At 52.1% G+C, this 21584-nt stretch overlaps 1 protein-coding gene across 1 annotated transcript in view; it reads right to left on the bottom strand.

Annotated features, from left to right (window-relative positions):
• Positions 1-20228, bottom strand: part of TGM3 (transglutaminase 3) — a 39018-nt gene extending 18790 nt beyond the window's left edge. The window contains exons 1-8 of the mRNA XM_045810741.2: positions 20222-20228; positions 17209-17320; positions 9371-9573; positions 8774-9016; positions 8028-8146; positions 6551-6679; positions 3733-3910; positions 3505-3640 (exon numbers count right to left, since the gene is read on the bottom strand). Of these exons, the coding sequence (XP_045666697.2) occupies positions 3505-3640; positions 3733-3910; positions 6551-6679; positions 8028-8146; positions 8774-9016; positions 9371-9573; positions 17209-17320; positions 20222-20228 (1127 nt within the window). The remainder of the gene's footprint in view (positions 1-3504; positions 3641-3732; positions 3911-6550; positions 6680-8027; positions 8147-8773; positions 9017-9370; positions 9574-17208; positions 17321-20221) is intronic.
• Between the last annotated feature and the right edge of the window lie 1356 nt (positions 20229-21584).

Raw genomic sequence — 21584 nt, 5'->3', positions numbered from 1 at the left:
AAGGTAAAGATAACCTGGGTCCTACTGTTCCACACCATTTGCTTACTGCTCAGTGACTGATCAAGCCCCAGGGTCCTCGTTTACAGTGGCTCAGAAGGGAACCTGTGGGGGCAGGACCGCAAAGCAGCCTGATTTCCAAGAAGCGAACACTCTAGAGGCTTGTGCCTCGTAAGACAAACCACTAGCGTGAACAGAATGGTTAAGAAGAAAATGCACCCCAGTGGATTCAGTGAATGTAATTTAAAAAAGAAGATCTAGAAGAAATTGCTGAGGTCCCCTGATCTAGCCCTTCGTTTTACAGATGGGAAACTGAGGCACAAAAGAATTAAGGAACTTACATAAAGTCATACACTTATTTAGAGAGCCTAAATGTCTCTCTTATTTCTCTCTGGGGCTTCGTTTTCTCATTCTCATGAAATCAGCAGGTCCCTCCCCAAGATCCTTCCAGTCCTAAGACTAAGACTGACTTGGGAGAGTCCTGTTGGCAGGATCTGTGTTACACCCCTAGCTTGGACACGAATTCACAGCTTGACTTTGGGCAAGTCATTTCTCCTCACTGAGCCCATGAGGTAGCATTTAGTCTTACAGAGAAGTGCCATCTGCCGCTGAGGTGTGAACCAAAGAGCCCAGCTTCTCCATTTGCATGGGCTGGACGGCACCCAACCTCACCACAGCTCTGGTTGGTGCCCAGCCAACCAGGAAAATCTCAAGGTAAGCAATGTTCGGTTGCTCAAGGTAACATTAATAGGGAATAATAACAATGTTCCCTGGCATCTCTCCAGTGCTTTATGGTTTACAAAGCTGCCTGGGTTCAAATCCCAGCTCCACCATTTGCTGGCTGTGAGCCCTTGGGTGAGTGACTCTGTGCCTCAGTTTCCTAAAATGGGGTGATGATAATAGTGCCTCCCCCATTGTTTCTGAAGAGTAAGTCCCTGGTACACAGAAATTGCTCAGCAGACTATTCGCTGGTGCTGTTATTATCAAGAAATTTCAGAAGCTTAACCACACTCGATCCCTACTTTCTATTGTGCAAGGTTCTAAAAGCTTCCGAAATGTGCAAAACACAGAGATTCAGATCCAAGTGTTTCTGTCCAAACCCAAACGGTCCCTATAATAATAGGTTGGGAAAGGCACTCCAGGCAGAGAATGACTCGTGATTTATCTCCTCCTGGGTGGCATCTATGCAGAAGGGACTATAGAGGTCCCTTGGGAAGGGTAGCTCTCATACAAAGAGGAGGGTGAGAATCAAAAAAATTAAAGCCAGTAAGAGACTTAAGTGAACACCTAGTCCTGGACCAACCCTTGTATTTCACTGATGGAGAAACTTGGAGCCAGAAAGATGAGGTGGCTTACACAAGCCCCAGAGCAAGACGGTAGTGGGGCTGGAACCAGGACTCAGGACTCCCTGTCCTCATTCCATCCAGGGCTGGTTCTCCAGCTGCAGCTGACTGGCAGCTGGTCGGGTAGGGACCACTGGGGGCCATTGTTCTCACCAGAAAGGCTGGTGCGGGTGGTGAGAGGGTAAGGGAGGAGGAGACCCCCAGCAAAAATCAGAGCTTTGGGGCCTGACACCCTCTAATGAGGCCAAAAGAAAAAAAATATGACAGTGGAGACACTGCAGACTGTCTCCACGGGCCCATACTTGTCCCAAGATAATTATATTTGAAATGAATTATAAAGCTAATGCGGGGTGGTAGTGTAAACCAGTAACCAAGAGATCTGGGTCCTAATTCCAAATTCAGCTTAAAAGCCCCACATTTCTGCTCCCAGGAAGCCTTCCTTGGCGACTCCTTCCCTGCGCGCCCACGGGGCTTACTGTCTGATTCACCGCCCTGGTTGCTAACAGCCTTAACTAATGGCTTCCCCATTCCCCAGCTTCCAACAGCACCAGATGCTTTCGGTTGAGGATTGACTCTCCAGCTTTCTGGTCCCTCTGCGGATCCTAGCACAGAGGATAATGCCAGAAGGGTTACGCCCAAAGGGACCTCCCTTCCCCAATGATGTTGGACCAATCATCTCTTGCGAAGGAAACCAAGGCCAGGAATGGCATTGCCCCAGCGGTGAAAACAGGTTGCAGTGGGACTCGGGACAAACAACAGAAGAAAAAACCAGGGAGGAGAAAAAAAAATACTCATTTATGAGTAGCTGGGAAACAACATTTTGCTAACGCGGCAACGTCATTAGAAAGTTGTATGTGTGTAGATCAGGAAAGGACATCCTGAAACAAGCCTTCTCTTCCTCGTTACACCCTAGTAGCCACGTGGCCTTGGGTGGATCACATAAGCTCTTACTCTCCTTCAGAGGTGAGGGATATTTATCTTAATTCCGGTGCTGGTGTTGGGATTGTTGTTGCCTTGTTTTAACAACTTTTTCCATTTGTATTTCTTTTCCTTTGACTTTATTCAATTGGTTACGCTAAGCACATTTCAGAAAAATTGGACATCCGTATTCTGGAAGTATTAAGTAATAGGAACTATCTTATACAGAGCATCTCAGAATTGAACGTCTGGAAATCAGATGGTATCTGCTATCAGGTTATTTAGCCCTATATGCATATGAGTGAGTGTGTGTGTGTGCGTGTGTGTGTGTGTGTGTGTGAGGGGGTATCCTCGGAAATGGATTTAAAACAATAGATTGTTGACATAGGCATGTAGCTCTTTGCATATATAGGCACATAGGTATCTACGTACATGTAGATATACTCATTTTCAGTTACCACTTGGTAATAACTTGGCATATACTATGATCTCAAATAGCTGTAATAATATTTAACTTATGTATATATACTACTATATGAAGTGATAGATACACTTCTGTAAGTTTCATACAACTGACTCCCAGGTGCCACCCATTAGACATTACATACATATATGTGTATAAAGATATATGTGCACCTGTCATATTTACGGTTAGAAATATATATGTTCAACTACATGTACATATGTATATGTATATACATATATATGTTCAATATATATGTTCAATATGTTCAATTATGGTCAAAACTTCTTATTTTCACTCGAAATCCAGAATATACTGCCTTATTATTCTATCAATCAAGGTGCATGAAAAGTACACAGGCGTAAGAGAAAATGCCCTGCTTTCCTTTAAGCAAGACTATAAGTCATATGGGTTGCCTGAAACAAGAGAAATTCATATTTGGTACTGGAAAATCAAGAGTTTCTACAGTCGCTTAGGGGCTAGCGGACCCGATAAATTCAGGGCACTGGCGCAGAGCCGGTGAGCCACTACTCCCGCTGGTATGGGACCCTTCATCTGAAGGGAGACAGTGGACTCTCGGACTTCGCAGAGCCCTGGGAAGCGTTGTTTGGGATCTTACTAGAGATCTCATCGGCACTGCCAACACTCCCATTCTAAAGCTTGTGCTCCTGTGTTACTTGCCTCCCAGCTTCTGTTTGGAGCCGGGTCCCAGGACGCGGGGGATGGGGGGGTCTCGGTAAGAAGCCGATCAGGTTTGGTGTTCAGAAAGGGTCAGCTACTCACCACACGCTGTCACTGCCTTTTTCTATGGGGTTCCCGTAGGGGTCGTAGTACACGTCCACACTGAGGTTCCGGTTTGTGTCATGAGCGGAGTTGAAGTTGGTGACCACTCGGGAGGGAATCCCGAAACATCTCAGCACTGCAAGTCAAGGAGCAGTATGAGGACCCAGGCTGCAGGGGAAATGGCACCTTGGACCCTGCCCCCCAGGGTTGCCCACCAACCCCGAGTACCTGTGTTGAGGGTCCCAGCAAAGACCCAGCACTGGCCGTATCGGACTGGCCTGAAGCCCGATTTTTTCCACTCCTTGAGGATCTCCACGCTGCCGTTCCAGTTCCGTGGGTCCAGGCCACCCGTGTAGTTGCCACTCCAATTCCCGGAGAGCACACCGTTTTCATCATTGCCATTGACCTGGGCAAGAGGGGAGCCCCAGATGCATGAGCGGTGAGTTCAGGGGACAAGGTGGGGGAGATGAGGAAGGAAACCAGGGAGATGTCAAGTGGATTTTCTGTGTCTCCCCGGGTACTTTGGGGATGATAATTATAATAATGATCCTCTAGGGGTCTTGAACAGTTTATTAATTTAAAAGTGTTTTGCTTAACGGGCCTTGATCGATGGCCCCTAACCCATCTATCCATCCCGTGAGCAGGCTCACGTGGTAACCTGAAGCTCCACGGCTTGACACGGCAAGGCAGGGTCCGGACACCGGCCTGCCGGTGACTTCTTGCCAGGACTCATGGGCTCTCGTTGATGTTGACTTGGGAGTCCATGTTTTGAAACTCAATTTGGGGGTACTGGTCTTCTTCCAAGGTGCCTTCAGAATTTTAGCAGCTAACGTCTTGGAATGCATAAAGATGGAACATTGCTTTTCATTTATTCATTCATTCATTCATTCATTCATTCACTCACTCATTCATTCATTCAGCTGAAGGCCTGATTCTCGTATAAGCAGCCCAGGCAGGATGCAGTGTGGAACAGAGCACCGGGTTAGGAATCAGGAGCCCTGAGTTGTGTTGTCTTTTGGAGACACATATTGTAATATTCACAGATGAAATGACATAATGTCTGGGATTTATCAAATACTCTATAAAGGAGGGGGTCAGAGCTGAAACCAGACTGGCCCTGAGGAGGGGACCACAAAAGCTGGTGGTGGGTACCTGGGAGCTCGTTTTACCGTTTCTTCTATTTTTGTGAAGGTCTGAGCTTTGCCACAATAAAAAGTTAAAAGAGAAAGGAAGGAGAAACCAGGTTCAAAGCCCAACTTTGCCATTGTCATCTGGGTGACTGTGGGCAGGTCATTTCACCTCTCTGGGCCTCCATTCTTCACCTTCCTTCCCATACAGGGAAAGTTAGAAACAAATGAGCTTCCAGGAGCTGAGTGTTCAAAGTTTATGAAACACAGACCAGCATGGATCCCAACCACCCAGTGAGAGGCCATGAGCCCTGCTCCCTGTAGCTTCGTGGGGCTTCACATGTGGTGAGGCCAATGAGAATAGCGTCTGGACACAGAAGGATCCTTGCCCAGCGGAGGCCAGGCCAGCCTTCCAGAGCCCCTCTGCGTGAGGGGTGCGCTCCTCCCCCCACTTCCAGCAAGGCCTGGGCTATAATCGCAGAATCAGGCAAGACGGGCCTTCTCCGAGATGGAAGATTACGTAGCCCATCCCATCTCCTGAGTCACAGGTGCTCCAGCCACCGAAGTGGTAATCAGCAGGTCATCTCTGGCTGAAAGCTGAGCATTTCAAAGCCCCGTACGGGCCATAATTAGCTCAAGGTCCAGCCCGACCAGGAGGCCTGGAGAGAGCAGCAGGGAGGTGAAGCTGAGGAACTTGGCACTGAGATAACCTGGTTTGTCCCCAGGGTCAGAGTGAGTCAGCAGCTGCTGGAGTCGATCGGCCTCCCCCACCCTCTTCTGGGCCTACGAGGCTAAGCCTCCCTTAACCTCGGCCTCAGCTCCAGCCCACCCCTTCCAGGCCACTCCATCTCCAAGGATCAGCCCAGGCCCCACTTCCTTGGTTCTTGCCCGTTGCCCCCATGGCTCTGCATTCCCTGGGCCACCCCCCACTCCTTTCCTGCCAGCCTGGTGTCAGCTTCCACTCTCACAGGAAGTCCTCTGGTTATCCGGCAGTCGGAAGATTGCTCCGATGTCTAACAACCTAACCGGCTCGTTAACTCAGATACGCTCCAACTTAAAAGGAAAGAGCCGGAGAAATGTGTAGGCCGTTAACAACAAAAAAAAAATTAGAGAGTTCCGGGCCATGAGTTGCAGAGGCTTACACTACAAGAACTCTTTGACTTTCAGCTTTTTAATTCATAACTTTTGAGCAGGTAGAAACCACATTCAGACACTTTTCGAGGGAGGCCTTGTCCACACACTGAGTAGCGAGAGATAGACTCCTCCAGGACCCAGCGTGTGTGTGTGTGTGTGTGTGTGTGTGTGTGTGTGTGTGTGTGTGTTCGGGGAGGGGGCAGGTCTCACATGGAAGGACTGAGTGAATGCAAGAGGCCCTGGGCAGGCCGCTGGAGGACTTGTTCTGGGCTGACTCAGAGGCTGTGTGCTGTGAGCCAGTCCCTTCAGCTGCTCGGGTTTCCCCATCGAGATGCTGCGTGGCTCGGCCTGCTGCCCAGGCTGACACGTGAGCCCGCTGCTGTCGCGGGGAGGGATCAAAGCAAAGGAGGTTCATACCTCAGGCTCACTTGGGAACTTAGCCTTTTCCCCAGGAGGCCCAGTGATGGAGCAGAGTTTCGGCTTTGAGTTCTCCTAGCCTGGTGGACACCAAAAGGGCAAGTTCCCTGATCTGAGAAAGGCCTCAAGAGAGAGAGGACAGGGCCTTGGAAGCAGGCAGACCTGGGTCCAGCGCGGCCTCTGTTTTTCACCCACCACGTGTCTGAGGCCAAGTCCTTTCATGTGTGCAAAGTGGGATGGTGATAGCACCGACTATATTTTATGAGGCTTCCATGAGATGACACGCGTAAGGAACACATGTATACCTAACCCATGGTTGAGTTCGATCTATGGTAACAATGGGTTATCATGGTTTTCCTATCACTCACCATCGCACTGAGCACTCGGCCGACGTATTTGGGGTCACTTCTGCGGGCCACGTCAGTAGCAGGGTCACGACGGAAATTCAGGCTGTGATCCAGGATCGAGAGGCAAATGTTCAGAATGCCTTCTTCGAACTGTTCAAAATGGGACCATATGTGATGATGAAGGAAATGACAAGGGTACAGGAGCTACACTGGTGAGAACCACAGGACCGACCTGGGGCCTTCCACTCTGCGGCCTCCGGGACAGAGAGCTCCCGAGGAGTAGCCGCCTGGCCCGGCCTCTAACCCGCAAACCCAGCCAGAGCCCTGGCTAGCCACCAGGCCCTGTGCCGAGGTCCCTACAGTGAAGGAGACTCCCTCACTGCCGTGGCCTCGGGAGCAAATCACATAGCCTGCTTGGGCCTCAGTTTCTCTATCTGCATAACAGGGAATCAGGCCAAGCTCATCTCAAAGTTCCATCTGGCTCTATGATCTTGAGAATATCATTTAGACTTCTGGGGAGCTAATTATAAAGATAAAATATCCCACTAAAAGAAGATTTTGAAGCCATTTTCCCCAAATAAGACTTATTTTTAGTCACTGTTTCTCAAACGGAAAAGGCCGCGTTTTCTGTTGCCTTAGGTTCTTGGCCTGTGCTGTTCCTTCTGCCTCCAGTGCTTTCCCCCAAGACATCTATCTAACTCCCTTGCCCTCCTTCAGGTTTCTGATGACAAGTTCTTTCCTCAGAGAGGCTTTTCCAGACCCCGCCATCAAAATTAACCTCCCTCCCACCCCGAGGTGCACCGCATGTCTTTACACATTTTTTTTTTCTTTTTTCTTCCTTCCAGTGAAATTTGGCCCCCAAACTCCAACATATAAAATATACAGCTGACTTGCTCTGGTTGACAACAGAATGGGATCGGGAGGCACCTGCTCTGTCCACCCCCTCCTGGAATAGCCAAGGCACCCCCCCCCCACCCTAACATCTTCACTTGTCTGCTAGAAAGAAGCAGCGGTGGAGGGAATCCCTGAATATTCTCTAGGGACTCAGAATGGGGGTCACGGTAATGAAGGACCAAGAGGCTATGGCTTTGAGAGGCCAGACGCTGCTACCAGGGAAGTTCGGTCGTATTCTCACATGGAAAGAAGAACAGGAAGTACGCCGTTGTCCCAAGTGGCTCTTCTAGGCCTTATCCTCGTCTGTGTATCATGGCACCAGTAAAAACCTCACTGTATTGATTCAGCTATCTATTTGTTTTGCCCAACTAGAGGGTGAGCCCCTCAAAGACAGAAAATGTGTCTTCTCCATCTTCTGTGTGAAGAAGTATGCAGCTGGGGCCTGGCACGTAATAGGTGGTCAGTAAACATCTTCTGAATGAGAAAGTGAACGAATAGAAGGGCGGGCAAATAGAGTTGGGAACTTGCACTTCTCTGCAGAGCCAGCCGCAGAGCTTCTTGGGTCATAGGAACAGTATCCCCAGCCTCCTTGTGACCCTTTTACCTGTCCAAAGTTCCAGCCAACCATGCCGATTCGATTCGTGCTCCCCACGTAGATGATGCCGGCGTCTTCCTGCACGTACTCCTCTCTCTCAGCATGGTTATTCATAAAGACCCCATCCTCTGTTTGATACAAAAACCAGATGTCACGAACTAGAATCTTAGAGAGGACTGTAGAGACCAGTCCTCGTCCTGTTCCTGAGTACCGGCTTAGTAGCTGGAGCAAACGATACCTGCAGCCCTTCCCTCAACCTCCACTAAGGACTGTAGCCTTGAACTCTAATGCTTCCAACTCATACTGTGGAAGCTATGAACTTGAAAGAGAAGCTGGAAGACCTGAGGATCTGAAAATGAGACCCTAGGAGTGAGATGTTTGCCCTTCAGGCAGGAAGCTGTCTCCATGCTGTAGAATTGTATGGGGTCATTGTCCCTTATAAGTTATACCATAATATGCACTTTGTAAAAGCTCATGAGATCCCCACAATAGCCCCAGAGGAAATAGCAGGGTTTCCATTTAATGGTAAGGAATTTGCAGCTCGGAAGGACAGACTGACTGACCAGACTTACAGAGCTGGTTAGGCGGCAGAGCTTAACTCAGATCTATGGCTTCTGACTCCTGGCTACTATGCTCTTTCCATTGCCCACAGACTTGCCCTAATCAAACTTGAGCCTGTAAAAATCATCCCCCCAGCTCCTTTCCATCGGTACTGCTTAGCTGATGGCCGCAAGTGGGGTTGGTTAGGTGCCCACCTGGCAACCAGGGGTTGAAGAGCAGTATGAACGTCCCAAGCTTCAGAATGAAGTCTTTGCCCCGGGAGGAGATCTGAGCGCTCAGCGTGTACACTCCGACAGGTGCGTTGACAGGACTGGCCATGGAGATGGTCAGAATATTGTCCTGTTTGGACACGAGCTGGGCACTCCAGCCCCCACGGCTTGTCCCATTGGAGACTGGAAACACAGCCTTTGTCCTGGCCGACTCTGAGGGGTAAGGCCCTGTAAAAGAAGACAGAGGACAATGAGAACAAAGGAGTGGTGGCCAGACTGTGGGGAGCGATCGGGTCCCAATACAACCACAGGGGCGCTTTGCGGGGGGACATCATCCACGGAAGCACCACATGGTGACTCGGGAAGAAACCAGAGAGACCGCGTGGGCCAAAGCTCTCTGGATTCGAAGAGTAGGACTCTCGGGCTCCCAGACGGGCCGAAACTTGCCCAAGGTCACACCAAGTCCACGGCAGGGCTGGGTTGGAGCCCAGAGCCTAGTGACCCCAATGTCACACCACCTTTTGGATGCACAGTCCCAGAGGGCTGCTCAGGTGTGTGTTGGGGGCAGCGGTGAGCAGGTACCTGTGGAGACGATAAAACCCAGGCTTTCTCCATCGCCAAGACCTCGGTTCAAGCTAAATGAGAAACTGAAGGACTGGCCTCTGCGCAAGATGAGCTCCCGGCTGGAGAACCTGTCTGTGTGATGTGCCTGCCGGTTGGAGGTCGCCTGCCAGTTGACACTCTGGAGTTCTAAAGCTGTAAGACAGAAGGGGGGACCTGAGGTCCTGGAAGGCAACGGATGGTGGCGTGGGGAAAGGTGTACGTTACCACAAGGACAGCTTTTGGGTGGCGCTGGTTGGGGAAGAGCCAGCCTTCTAGGACGAATTACATTAAACTTCAGAGACCTTGACTGAGCGTAGCAAGCACTTCGTAACCTATTCCCCATGCTGCCCGTCCAGGCAGCCGGCCCTCTGCACGCACTACTGCTGAGACTACCTTCCCCTCCACTTGGTCACCTGTCACTTGGCCCTTAAGGCCCTAAGGCCACGTGCTCAGCGTAGCTTCACCCAAACAGCCAGGAGAACCATGCAACCAGCTCGGTGTGAGCACCTCGTGTCGTGTTAGCATCATTACTTTGTGGGTGGGGGGCTCAGACAGGACTGGGAGGAGGCTGTGTCTCTCAAATCCGCCACCCACCAAAGGAGAAGCTTGCTTGCTTTTTCCCTTTGGACCTGCCCAGACACCAAGTGCTTTTTACCCACTCCAGTATCCAGCAAGCGCTTACTCGTGTATTCTTTACTTTCTCTCGATGCGCAATCCCTGGGTGTCGGCTGGGCCTCTGCTGCTGGCTGGGGAGAATAGCATGACCCCGAGGAGCATTTCTAGGCCTAGAGATCGGGTGGTCACTGGCCTGGAGGGGACTTTCAGGTGCTCCCTGGCAAGAGCAGTGTATAGGAACCAGTCAAAGCCCCATGAGATCGCTGGATAAGACCCTGAGGACCAACACCTTGAGCCTCCCCCCACCCCACCCCAGATTCTTCTTATGTGATTGTGGAGATAACTGAGAAGGGTTTATGACAGACTCGGGGATGTAGAAGGAGGGCAGCCTAGATAAACCTTCTGAGAAATGGTATTCCTTCAAGTGGCATTTGAGATGTTCTATCGCCCTTCCTCTGCAAACCCAACTGGATTCTGGCTTTATGATGGGAGTGTGGTGACACGTCCCAGGGCCGGGCAGAACTTTTTTTTTTTAATGTGTGTCTCTCTCTTTCCATCAGAATGTGCCTTCTTGATCTTCCTATGCTGATGCCTAGCACATTGTTTGATTGCGTTAGGACAAGTAGACAGACAAATGGACGACGGAATAAATGAACAAATAAAGACTCATCATGTGATGACCACTATGACTAGTGCTCATAATTGAACCCACAAGGAAAGGTGAGTATGGGGCATTCACTCAATAAACATACACAGACTACCTTTTATTTGTAGGACACTACATCAGCGCAACGTTGGAGGCGTGAACATGTATGAAAAGTGGTTTTAACCCTCAAAGAGCTTTAGCCGTGGGTAAGACAAGCGGGAATGAAGGATGCAATGGGGTAAGTCCACTGTCCCCCGGTAAAAGGTACCTAGGAGAGGCAGGCAGAAAAGAATCCCTTTCAGTTGTGGGGATCAGAAAAGATTCATTGCAACTGCCAGGTCTTGAAGAGAGTTTTGTTAGATGCAGAGGCAGCAGCCCACATCCCAGGACATAGGGAGAGAATCCCAAGGCAGGGCAAGCAGGTGTGTTTGGCTACTGCAGAGGCTCTGCACCCAAGAGAAAGGTGAGGTGGGAGAGAGTGGGGCTCCAGGGCAGGCCTGGGGCTGGGGCCTCCCACCCAAGCAGCGGGGGAGATGGGCAGAGGCTCCTCATTGATCCTCTCTCAAGCGAAATGCAGACTGTCTGGGGTGGTGAGTAAAGACTGCTGCTGGAGAGGGGGTTCAGGGAGTGATATTGCCACCAGATCAGGGTACAAAAGATTCATTCATTCACATCTGCCATTCAGTCATTCATTCATTCAACAGAAAAGTATTGAAAATTAAGTGATAAGCTTTTGCACAAACCGAGGGAAATGAAAACATTCATGCAATCAACAAGTATCTATTGAGTAAAAGGAGAGCAGAGAGAAGATTAACGTTTCTGTGCATAAATATTGAATGGTGACAGCCCAGATCTGACCCCGTGTAACTGGGCAAACATCGAGCTCTCCATGGCTTGCAGAGAGCTAGCTTGTTAGTTGCGTGGTCTTTCTAGGGCAATGGTCCCATCGTTTTCAACCCTTGTCTCCTACCAACTTGCTTACTACCTTCCGCTCATCCCTGCTAGTTGTGATCTGGGACAGCTTTACTCTCTGTCTTGTTTTAGAAAAAAGAAGAGACCTGGGGCACATGTAGCCTCAGATCATATGAGTCTCCAGAGATTCCTCACCCCCCCAACCCCAAAAGGAAGCGTGCCTTTCTCCCCTATGTGAAGCTCACTACTTTAGACCATAAACTTTTTGAGAGCAGAAGGTATGTCCCCAGATAGCCCTCGGGCAAGCACAGGGATAGGGAAAGAGGGGTTCCATGTCTGTAGCTGGCATCAGGCTCCCCTCCAACACGCCCACCTCCTGCTTTGCTGCACCAAAGGTTGTGCTAAGTTTCTAGTGGGGGCTTCTTCCTTTCTTCCCAGAAACCAACGGCTTGCTCGTAGGGAACATGACAAAGAAAAGGCTGAGCTGCAGGGGCTTTGGCTGCAGAGACACTGGAAGGAGATGAGGAGCCCTGTGCCCCAGGAGGTGAGACTCCGCACAGAGTGACTGTGATGGTCATCTCCGCATTTCCTGACACCAAGCACGAGCCCTGGCACGAAGGAGCCAAGCTTCCCATGAGAGCACTTGTGGGATACACAAGGCTTCTCTGAGCTACAAGGTGAGGAGAAGCAGGTCTCACATTTGACATCAGTCAACTGCATGTCAACTGTTATTAACAATATACAGAGCGCTTGGCATACATCATGGCTGGAACCCTTATACAAATGGAAAACTGATGCTCAGGGGGATAAATGTCTTATTTGAAGTCATATACCCAGTAACAGGCAGAGCCAGGTTCTGAACCCAGGTCTTACCGGGGCACTCTCCTGTTGCTGTGGTCTCCGGTTCTCTGCCTGGAAGGGGGACCCATGTGGGACCTTCAGTCCAGAAGTTACCCACGTGGTGAGTGGACCTCACTATGTGTTACCCTCCTGGCTGCCATTTGTATTCTGACAAAGAGGAGAGAGTGAGCACCTGGAAGAGAAACGTGTTCCGAAAGGGCATTCATTCTACATGGCAGGTGGACAAAAGGGGAGCAGCCTGTTCCTACATCCCTGAGTGGGATGGGCGGGTTGAGTGCACGCTCATAAAGCCTCTGGTGTGAGGGGCGTCTGGGTGGCTCAGTCGTTAAGTGTCTGCCTTTGGCTCAGGTCTTGATCCCAGGGTCCTGGGATTGAGCCCCACATCGGGCTCCCTGCTCAGCGGGAAGCCTGCTTCTCCCTCTCCCACTGCCCCCCGCTTGTGTTCCCTCTCTTGCTGTCTCTCTCTCTGTCAAATAAATAAACAAAATCTTTAAAAATAAAATAAAATAAAGCCTCTGGTGTGGTTTCGGAAACCTTTCTGCTTCCATGGCTGTCCCCTTCGGTCACTGTCCCTTCAGTCACTGTCCTGTCTCTGAACCCTAGGACTGGCTCTGCCAGCCCCCAAATCAAGGATCTGATGGTCCTGTCTGTGGATTTCTTAGTTTCCATTGCTCTGCCCACCCCCCACCCTTTAGCATAACAGTAATCACAGCCCCCTCCGCCAGAGTGTAAGGGAAGGGAAGGGCAGGGAAAGGCAGGGAGTGGGGGCGGGGGACAGGAGAAGTAAGTTTCTTCTCCAGTTTATAACCTCATGGATGTTTATGAGCCTCAGGGCTGTATTCTGCCCCAGTCTGGATGGAAGGAAAGGAGAAAGGGAGAGTTGCATGACTCCTACAATTGACTTATGAACATACACTCTTAAAAAACATCAGAGGGAAAGAAACCTTGGAGACAGAGCATATACTCCCAGTCTGATTCTGGATGTGAGCACATGGAGGCCCGGAGTGTGGCTTGCCCACGGTGGGACATCCCTGGACTCTCCTCCCAGTGTTCTCGCATTTCCATGCCACCTCCTGAGTCACTGCTTAGCTCCAGGGTCAGGCCTGGGGCCATTTCTCCAATTCTGTTCCCTGAGAATATCGGTGCCACCCGCGGTCCCAGCATGGCAGAGACCACTAAGTATCTATCCCGATATTCCATTGCCCCTTCTTTCTTGGTAATAAAAGCCCCCATATAACTGGGCACTGCATTTCCCAGGCTCCCCTGCAGCCAGGGGGTCATGGGAATGAGTTCTGGCCAATGACCTGTAGGCCGAAATGACATAGCTGCCGGGAAACATCTTTTTTTTCCCTTAATTGAGCTAAAATTCACAGAACATCCAATTTACCATTTCAGCCGTTTTAAAGTGTACGATTCGGGGCATATAGTCGTGCACAATGCTGTGAAACCATCACCGTGGTCTGGTTTCAGATCTGCTCATCACCCCCATTAGTGGTCATTCCCCATTCCCCCCCGCAACCACGAGCCTGTTTCTGTTGCCATGGGTTTGCCTGTTCTGCACATTTCAGATAGAAGGAATCACACAGCTCTGCGGCCTTCAGGGCTGGTTTCTTTCACTTAGTGTAATGTTCTCAAGGTTCATCCATGTGACAGCGTTTATCAGAGCTCATTCCTGCTTACGGCTACACCCGATTCTGTTAGATGGCTGTAACGGATTTTGTTAAGCCATTCATCCATTGAGAGACATTTGAGTTGTTTCTACCTTTTGGCTCTTGGGAAGAGTGTCGCTAAGAATGTCCTTAGGCGAGTATTTGTTTGAATACCTGTTTTTTATTCCTTTGAGGACACTTCTTTTTAAAAACGGTTGGCAAATGCCCTTAATCTGCTTCCCTCCCTCTTCTTCCCTCCTGCTGCCTGGAGTGTGGGTGTGATGTGGCCCGAGGCCCAGATCTGAGTCCATGCTGGCCCATCCCCTGGGGAACGCAGACTGGGACCCTGGACAGAGTCGGGCCCTTGGGATGTGTGCAGCGGCCTCACCCGCCCAGAACGGCCCACATCTAGACCTATTGCTTAAGAAAGAAGCAAGCTTCTGTCTTGTTTCTCCAAGCCATGGCTGTTTGGGAGTTCACGGTCATTCATAACCCAACCTAATCCCATATACCTGAAAAGTAACTCCCTCCCACTCAGTCTGTGGTCCACCTTTGGCAGAGATAAGACGAGAAGCACAGAACAGATTCCAGACTGTGTTAGGAGTCAGCTGTCTGTCTTTATCAGCCTGGCTCTATAACTGAACCACCGGCCGCGGATAGGACAGCAGCAGACTGGGGTTGCCTGGTGTGCCCCTGGGGCTTGCACGTCCTGTTCCCAGGGGACCACACCATCCAGCTGCTGGCAGGTGGTCCAAACGACGTAACTGAGAACTCCAGCGCCTGGGTCTTCGCCACCTGCCCAGACCCTATTCCCCATGTCCCCTCTCTAGACAGATTTTTATCTTACAGATTTCTAGAGCTAATTAGGGCTGATATACTAAAAATCGTCTAACCAAGTGTCTTCAAGCATTTTGTTAGAAACCACAGTAAGAAATTAAGAGTGTTGAAATACATGGGTCTATAACAGATACAGAGTTTCACAAAACAACACTAACTTTTACTCTGTACAATGTACTGATATTTTCTCTTCTACTACTTTTTTTTTTTTTTTTGATTGCTGGTCACAATCCACTAAACTGATTTTACAATCTTCTAACGAGTGACAACTGGCAGCTTGAAAAAAACAGTGATGTAATCTGATATTCTCATATTTCAGGAGGAGTACTGAAGCAGAGCGTGGCCCAGAAACTAGGTCTGGAATCCTGGTCACTGAGGGGCTGTGAGCCATTCCCAGTTCTCCCTCCTCTCCCTGCCTCTCCCCTCCGGGCACCTGGGACACCCCTAGCTCCTGGCCAGTCCCCCTACTGGCCCCAGGCACACAGGGTTTTCCTCCCAGATCTCAGCTCTCTTGAGCCTGGGCCGTTTCCCTATGTTCTCCCCCCATGTTCAGACATGTTCGATCCCCGAGCAGCATGGGGAATAGAGTTTCTTGGCACCCACCCAGGTGGTGGGGAAGATGGGGTTCCATTGGCAGCTGAGCGAGGCCCCCTGGGGTCATGTGGAATGAGCTCTGGACTGGTGGTCTGAAGGGCCTCGGGCCTCAGGTGAGCTCTTATCTCTGGATGACGCTTTCTCCATCTGTAGAAGGGGACAGTGAGACCGGGACATCCTCCCTGGTAGGGTTATTATCGGGATCCCATCACTAACGCCTGGGCCCCCAGAAGTGGGGGTGAGGGGGATAAATCCCTTGGGATCCCATACAGAATGCCAATAGCAACACAGGATAGAGGAGGGTTTGAGCTTCTTAATGGGCTGTCATTGAGGACCTCAGACGGGCCAGGCACAGTGCATCTTACCTGCGTTATGTCCCTCCATAGTGACAAAAACCCTATGATGTCGTTATCCCCATGTCACGGATGACAGATCTGAAAGTCCAGTCGCGTGATGTCACTTGCCCATAGCCCACGCTCAGGCAGATCCTGGACCCAAGCCCAGACTGGAAGCCAGTTTTGCTGACTACACATGACTCCGAGCTGCAGCCCCGCAGCCAGCTAAGGTGACTGGGGAGTCAATGACCTGGGCACGGTTCCAGGAAGCTGTCACAGAGAAAGAGCCACCTGTAGCCTACTCCCTGCCTTGACATGATGTGGTCAGGGTGAGGGGAAGGAAGAAGGACTCCTTGGCCCCTTTACTTCCAAAGAGAGGTCCAAAGCTCCTGAACCAGGGGTTCTCCACCCTGACTGCACAGAAGAGTCATCTGGAGAGTGTGATGGTGGCCTGAGCCCCTTCCTAGGCCCCCTCAATTAGAGTCTCACGCACAGGGTCAGCATTGGTGGTTTTCGTCCTTTGGTTTAACTTCCCTGGTGATGCTAATAGGCAGGCAGGACTGAGAATCCCTACCTTAAGCCTAGTCACCGTCTTACACACATCAGCACCCTCTCCCACCAACTGTCTCGCCGGAGCCCCACTGAAGCTCTGGGAGGGAGGTCGGGGGAAATCACGGAGGAGGAAACGAAGCTACGAGCAGGAAAGGCAGACACTTTCTGATCCCATCCCTCAGCCCCTACCAGAAACCCTGGGGCCTTGTTCCCTCCACTCCTAAGCGATGGGGAAAAGAATTTCCTGGGCTCACACCCCAGGCCGGCATGCGGGCCCTGGGGAGCACCATTGCCCCATGTGTGGATCTGGCCCAGCAGGGTGGAGACAGACGGAGAGATTATGGGAGGTGAGGAGAAACAGCACACCGGCAAGAACTGGGGCTGAGAAGGGGCTGGTGAGGGGGTCGGAGGGGGAGAGGGTCCTGGAAAGTCCTCCTTGATTAAAACCTGGACTTTATCTCATGGGGTTTTCTTCAGACCCCAAGGCAGTGAGAGAACAGGCTCATGAAAGAAGTTTCCAAGTAATAATAAGCTATGTGGCCCGAGTGCCTATGAAGTAGATACTAAAAAAGCCCCGTTTTATTTTATTTAGATTTATGTATTTTAGAGAGCGAGATATAGTACAAATGGGGGGGGGGAGAGAATCTTCAAGCAGACGCCCCACTAAGGGTGGAGCCCAACGCAGGGCTTGATCCCATGACCCTGAGATCCTGACCTAAGCCGACTTGGAGAGTCGGACACCTAACTGCCAGAGCCCCCCAGGTGCCCCTAAAGCAGCCTCATTTTCGAGATGAGGAACCTGAGACGCCGGGTTACATAGCCTGCCCAAGGTCACTCAGCTGGTAGGGACAGCGCTGAGAGTCAGCCCCCGGCACATCCGAGGACGTGCACTTGTAACCCTGCGTCTGCTCTACCCCCCTGTGGAATCCTGGCAGCGAAAGTGGAACCCCAGGCAGCCCTTGCTGCAGGGGGAGGCAGCCGCTGGCGGGGGCAGGGAGCCCGGGCTGCCCCAGGTGACAGGAAGCTGGGCGGGGTGGGGGGCTGAGACAGGGAAGGGGCTGAGCGGCTGAGTGGCTATAGCCCGAGCCCCTGAGCTGCAGGGGTGAGCTGCCTGCAGAGGGAGTCTAGGTGTTGCTCTGGTCCAGGGGCTGAGACAGGAAGCCAGTGCCCCCGGCAAGGAGAGCGCTGCACGCTCCTGGGTTTACAGACGGGGGCAGGACCCCAGGAGGCTTTCCCGGCTGCTCCCACAGCAGCAAGAGCCGCCCGTGTCCCAGCTCCAAGGAAAAATAAGTTGGGGCCGACCCACAGCCCCGAATGGCACAGGTCCTCTGTTAACTGGGCACGAGGCCGGGGAAGGTGTGTGCTCTGCCCAGTAAAGCAGTTGGGCAAGAAAAGCTCACCGCCCCAGGGGGCAGAGGGTTAGTCCCCAGAACGGAGGTCCTGGCCTTCCCCCCACCCCCGGTGTGGACCCTGAGGACTCTGCCTCTGACTCAGGGCCCCCAAGTGGCTTTGGGGGTGGGGAACAAGGCTCCCCCTCCACGGTGGGCCCCAGGATGCCGTGCCACTTTGTGCAGAGGGCTGCCAGCCACACCCTCCTCTGTCACCGTCAGCCCCACCACCGCCCAGGCTGCTCTCTCCAGCTGGGGACGAATGCCTCAGCCCCTGCTGATTCCAACTAGAACCTGAAGTTAGGAGCAGGACTCAGAGGCCTTCCAACCAGCGCCCATGGGACCCTGCTGGTCCCCTGGCTCACACCTGCCGGCCCACCCACATTCATTTTCCTGTTCCCCGTGCCCCAAACACTCCTCACTCCACGAGGCTCCTGACCAGGCCTAACTCATTGTCCGTGACCAAACGCCATCTGCTTCCCAGGGTCTCCCCCAGCCCAAACCCTGGCTGAGCCTAATGTCCTCCTCCCCTCGGCCCCCACAGTGCTGGGTTCGGGTTTGCAAGGCAGGCGAACGACAGTCCGTCTTGCGGGTCACTTGCCTGTGAACTGGTGTTCCAAGCACGGTCAGGCTGGAGCTCACTGAGGGCAGAGACTACAGCTTGTATATCTGCGTCCCCCACTGCGCCCGCCGTGGCTCCTTCCCCTATGTCCCGCGCGTAAAATTCACTCATTCAAGAAACATCTTCTGAGCACTGCCTGGCTGAGTGACGTGGTGCTGAGCTAGGAACGGCGTGCGTGACAACGTGACAAATTGAGGGGAATGAAGGTATCCACCTGTCTCTCCCCTGCATTTTTAAAAGTTGATCTTTTTTCTAACTGGTTAGTGTCTACACCCTGTCATGACTTTAGGCCATATCTGGCTGATTTAGATGTTAAGCTCTTAGAGCTCAACGTCTCTACAAGTCACGGGCACTGACATGCTGCGTGTGGCTGTGGCATGGTCTCGCCGCGAGCGGGCTATTTGGGGGGTCCCTGCAGGGCCTGTGGGGTGATGGCCATGCACTCACCCCTGGGGTGAGTGCGTGCCGGGACCCAGGCTCCCTTCCCCTGGTTTCCTCTCATGGCGAGAGCGGTCAGTACCAGAAGGAGCCCAGAGTCTGTCGACTCCAGGCCTCACATCTTGCAAACGGGAACCTGGGGCGTGGTGATGTCAAGGAACAGAAAGGCAGCTGGGAAGAGAACTCAAATGAGAAACCAAGGTCAGTGCTGTTTTCCCGCGTCCCAGATGTCACATGTGCTCATCTCCGAGCTCAGCTCTGGTAACAGGACAGTGGAAAGGGCACTGCAGGGACCTCGTCTGGGCTCTGCTCCCAGCTTCCTGTGTGACCCCGGGGAAGCCTGCCCACCGGAGGGAGGGAGATGGCCTAGGTGACGCTGACATCCCCTCGTGCTAACGTCTGTGGGGTCCAGAGCTCTTGTTAGCAACCCGGCAAGAATGCATGTTCCCAGGAGGCAATGGGGAACGGAGGAGGGGCTCGTGTTTGCAGCCCCCCTGCCCTGGGCTTTGGGATTACCGAAGTCACCAGCACTCGCCTTTTGCATCATGCTGAAGGGCTTCCGTGGCAAACCTTCCCAAGGTTCTAACTACCATTCACGATATTTTACAGGAGGGTTGACTCATGCCCTGTTTGGGTTTGGCGTCGCTGTCAACCCACGAGGCTGAGCACCCCTGACAGGCAGTAATTAGCACGCTGCCCAGCAGGGGCACCAGCTAACGAGAGCCCAGATCCTCGGCAGTAACCACAGGGCCAGAGAACCCGTACTCACTGTAGCTCTTTCTCACCCCCTCCCCCGCCCCGGTGCTGCTCGAAGGGACAGCCCCACAGCACACCTGCTCCTTCTGCCACGCGGGAGATTTCAGCTCATCAAGTTGCTTTCAAAGAGCCTGCAGTGCTTCCGGATGTGTGGTTTACTTAGGAACATTCCAGCTGTGCTAATGATTTTTTTTAAATCAACTTACATGCTGTCACTCTCACTCTCCCTTGTAGCGCTGAGACGTGCTTTTCTTTGCCTGCGTTACTGACGGCTGGAACAATTGCATTGAGAAACAGGGGAAGCAGGTCTCAGCCGGCTTGAAAAGGTGGGACTTGTCCATCTGTCTAAGGGACCTGATGTCCAGCCGGGAGGAATACCCTGCCCCTTACTCGGGTCTACATTCCAAACTTGTTCTTCCCCTGGAATCGCGCTGGAGGGACGAGGCGGCCCCCGAGAAAGAGGCGCCTGCAAATACCATCCTTCAGTACTAAGGTGTCGCCTTCAGAGCCCCGGGGCAGCTGTCCCTAGCCGAACACGGATGGGCCTCTCAGGCTGGCCCCGGTGGTGGTGGGGGGAAGCCCGGGCTTCCAGCAAGGACCTGGAGGGAAGATGCCATGCACTCACCCGTCATGTTCGCCTTCCTCTGCCTCTTCTGTGGGAATGGCACGGACAGACGGATGGAAGGTGTAGTGAGAAGGCTGGGGATGTCCTTACCATTTATAGCAGCCTCTCCTACACATCTCATTAGAATTCTAATGAGGTGGGCGAGGCACCAGGTCATTCCTGTAGTGCCTGTAAACGTTTCACTTACGACATACTTGTCACCCAATGGAAGGTCATCCTGCTTGGGCAAGACCAGCTTGGGCAGGAGAAGGGAGATAAGAAATGCCAGGGGTTTGCTTTTGTGATTTTTTTTTTAAGATGCACTTCCTGGATTGTAGAGTTTAGGAAATGATGTCATGCTCAATGTACCTTGTCCAGAACTGGTGCTAAGACGTCCTCGGGGAGGTCAAAGGGATGTTTCTACAGAACCCAGGAGCAGAAAACGGCCTGGTCCTTTCTGCACGTACACAGTGTTGGTGTTTTCTGCTTGTACAAGAGGTAGGAGACGCTCACCACAGCTGGCTGATCGAGGCTGCAGGGCTGCAGAAAGAGCCCTTGGTTCGGAGCTTGAAGCCGTGGGTTCTGACGCAAGCAGGGCCCTGGGCCATCACTGAAGCGCAAAGCCTTGGAAGCCCTGTCTGCGACCAGGGGAGATTGTGCCCACCCTTCTCCGCTCCCTAAGTGCTGGGAACAATCAGACGAGGTGGTACAAGTGTGAAGTGCACGGATGTGGACTGCAATGGAGTAAATCCAGACCGAAGGGAGACTGTTCTTTCTAAAGAGGCAGCAGTGACAGCCACAGAGCTGGTCGTGGTGACACGGTTTCCTCCCGGTTCTGCCCCAAGTTCTCTGCAGGAGGGAGGGTAGGTCACAGTCCGTCTCTGGGCCCAGGTTCTACAACGGTTTGAAGGGGGGGAGGGGGATGACTCTGGCCGTCTGCATTTTGCGTTGGCTGGTTTGTCATTTACACAAATCCTTGTGTGGATATTTACAAGTCCCAAGGTTTCCTGCGATCAACAAAGGGGTTTAAAAACATCATAATGGTCCAGGGAGTCATGACAGAGCGGAGATTGCTCAAGGCCTCCCCGGGGGTGGAGTGGAAATGAAGACCTCAAACCTCGATGACAAGATCGAGTCTCTAGGGAGAAGGTGGGAAGTCTGGGCCTCGAGGAAGGGGCGACCAGACAGACGGGCAGGATGGGAAAGAGGAATCAGCCTCTCCGTCTGTCCTCTCGGCTCCAGCAGCATTTCGTACCTGGCGCACTTTGGGACCCCGATGACCATATGCATCTCACTGCAGTCGTTCATCTGCTTAGGTCTGCCCCCATCCCTGGACCGAGCTCTTGCAAACACAGGCTGCGTACTATTTGCATATTCTCGGAGC

Source organism: Ursus americanus, chromosome 22 (assembly GCF_024610735.1).
Source record: "Ursus americanus isolate L20-20 chromosome 22, mUrsAme1.1.p, whole genome shotgun sequence".
Classification (NCBI taxonomy): Eukaryota; Metazoa; Chordata; class Mammalia; order Carnivora; family Ursidae; genus Ursus; species Ursus americanus.
Note: the sequence above shows the minus strand (reverse complement) of the source record. Positions and strands in the feature narration are given on the sequence as shown.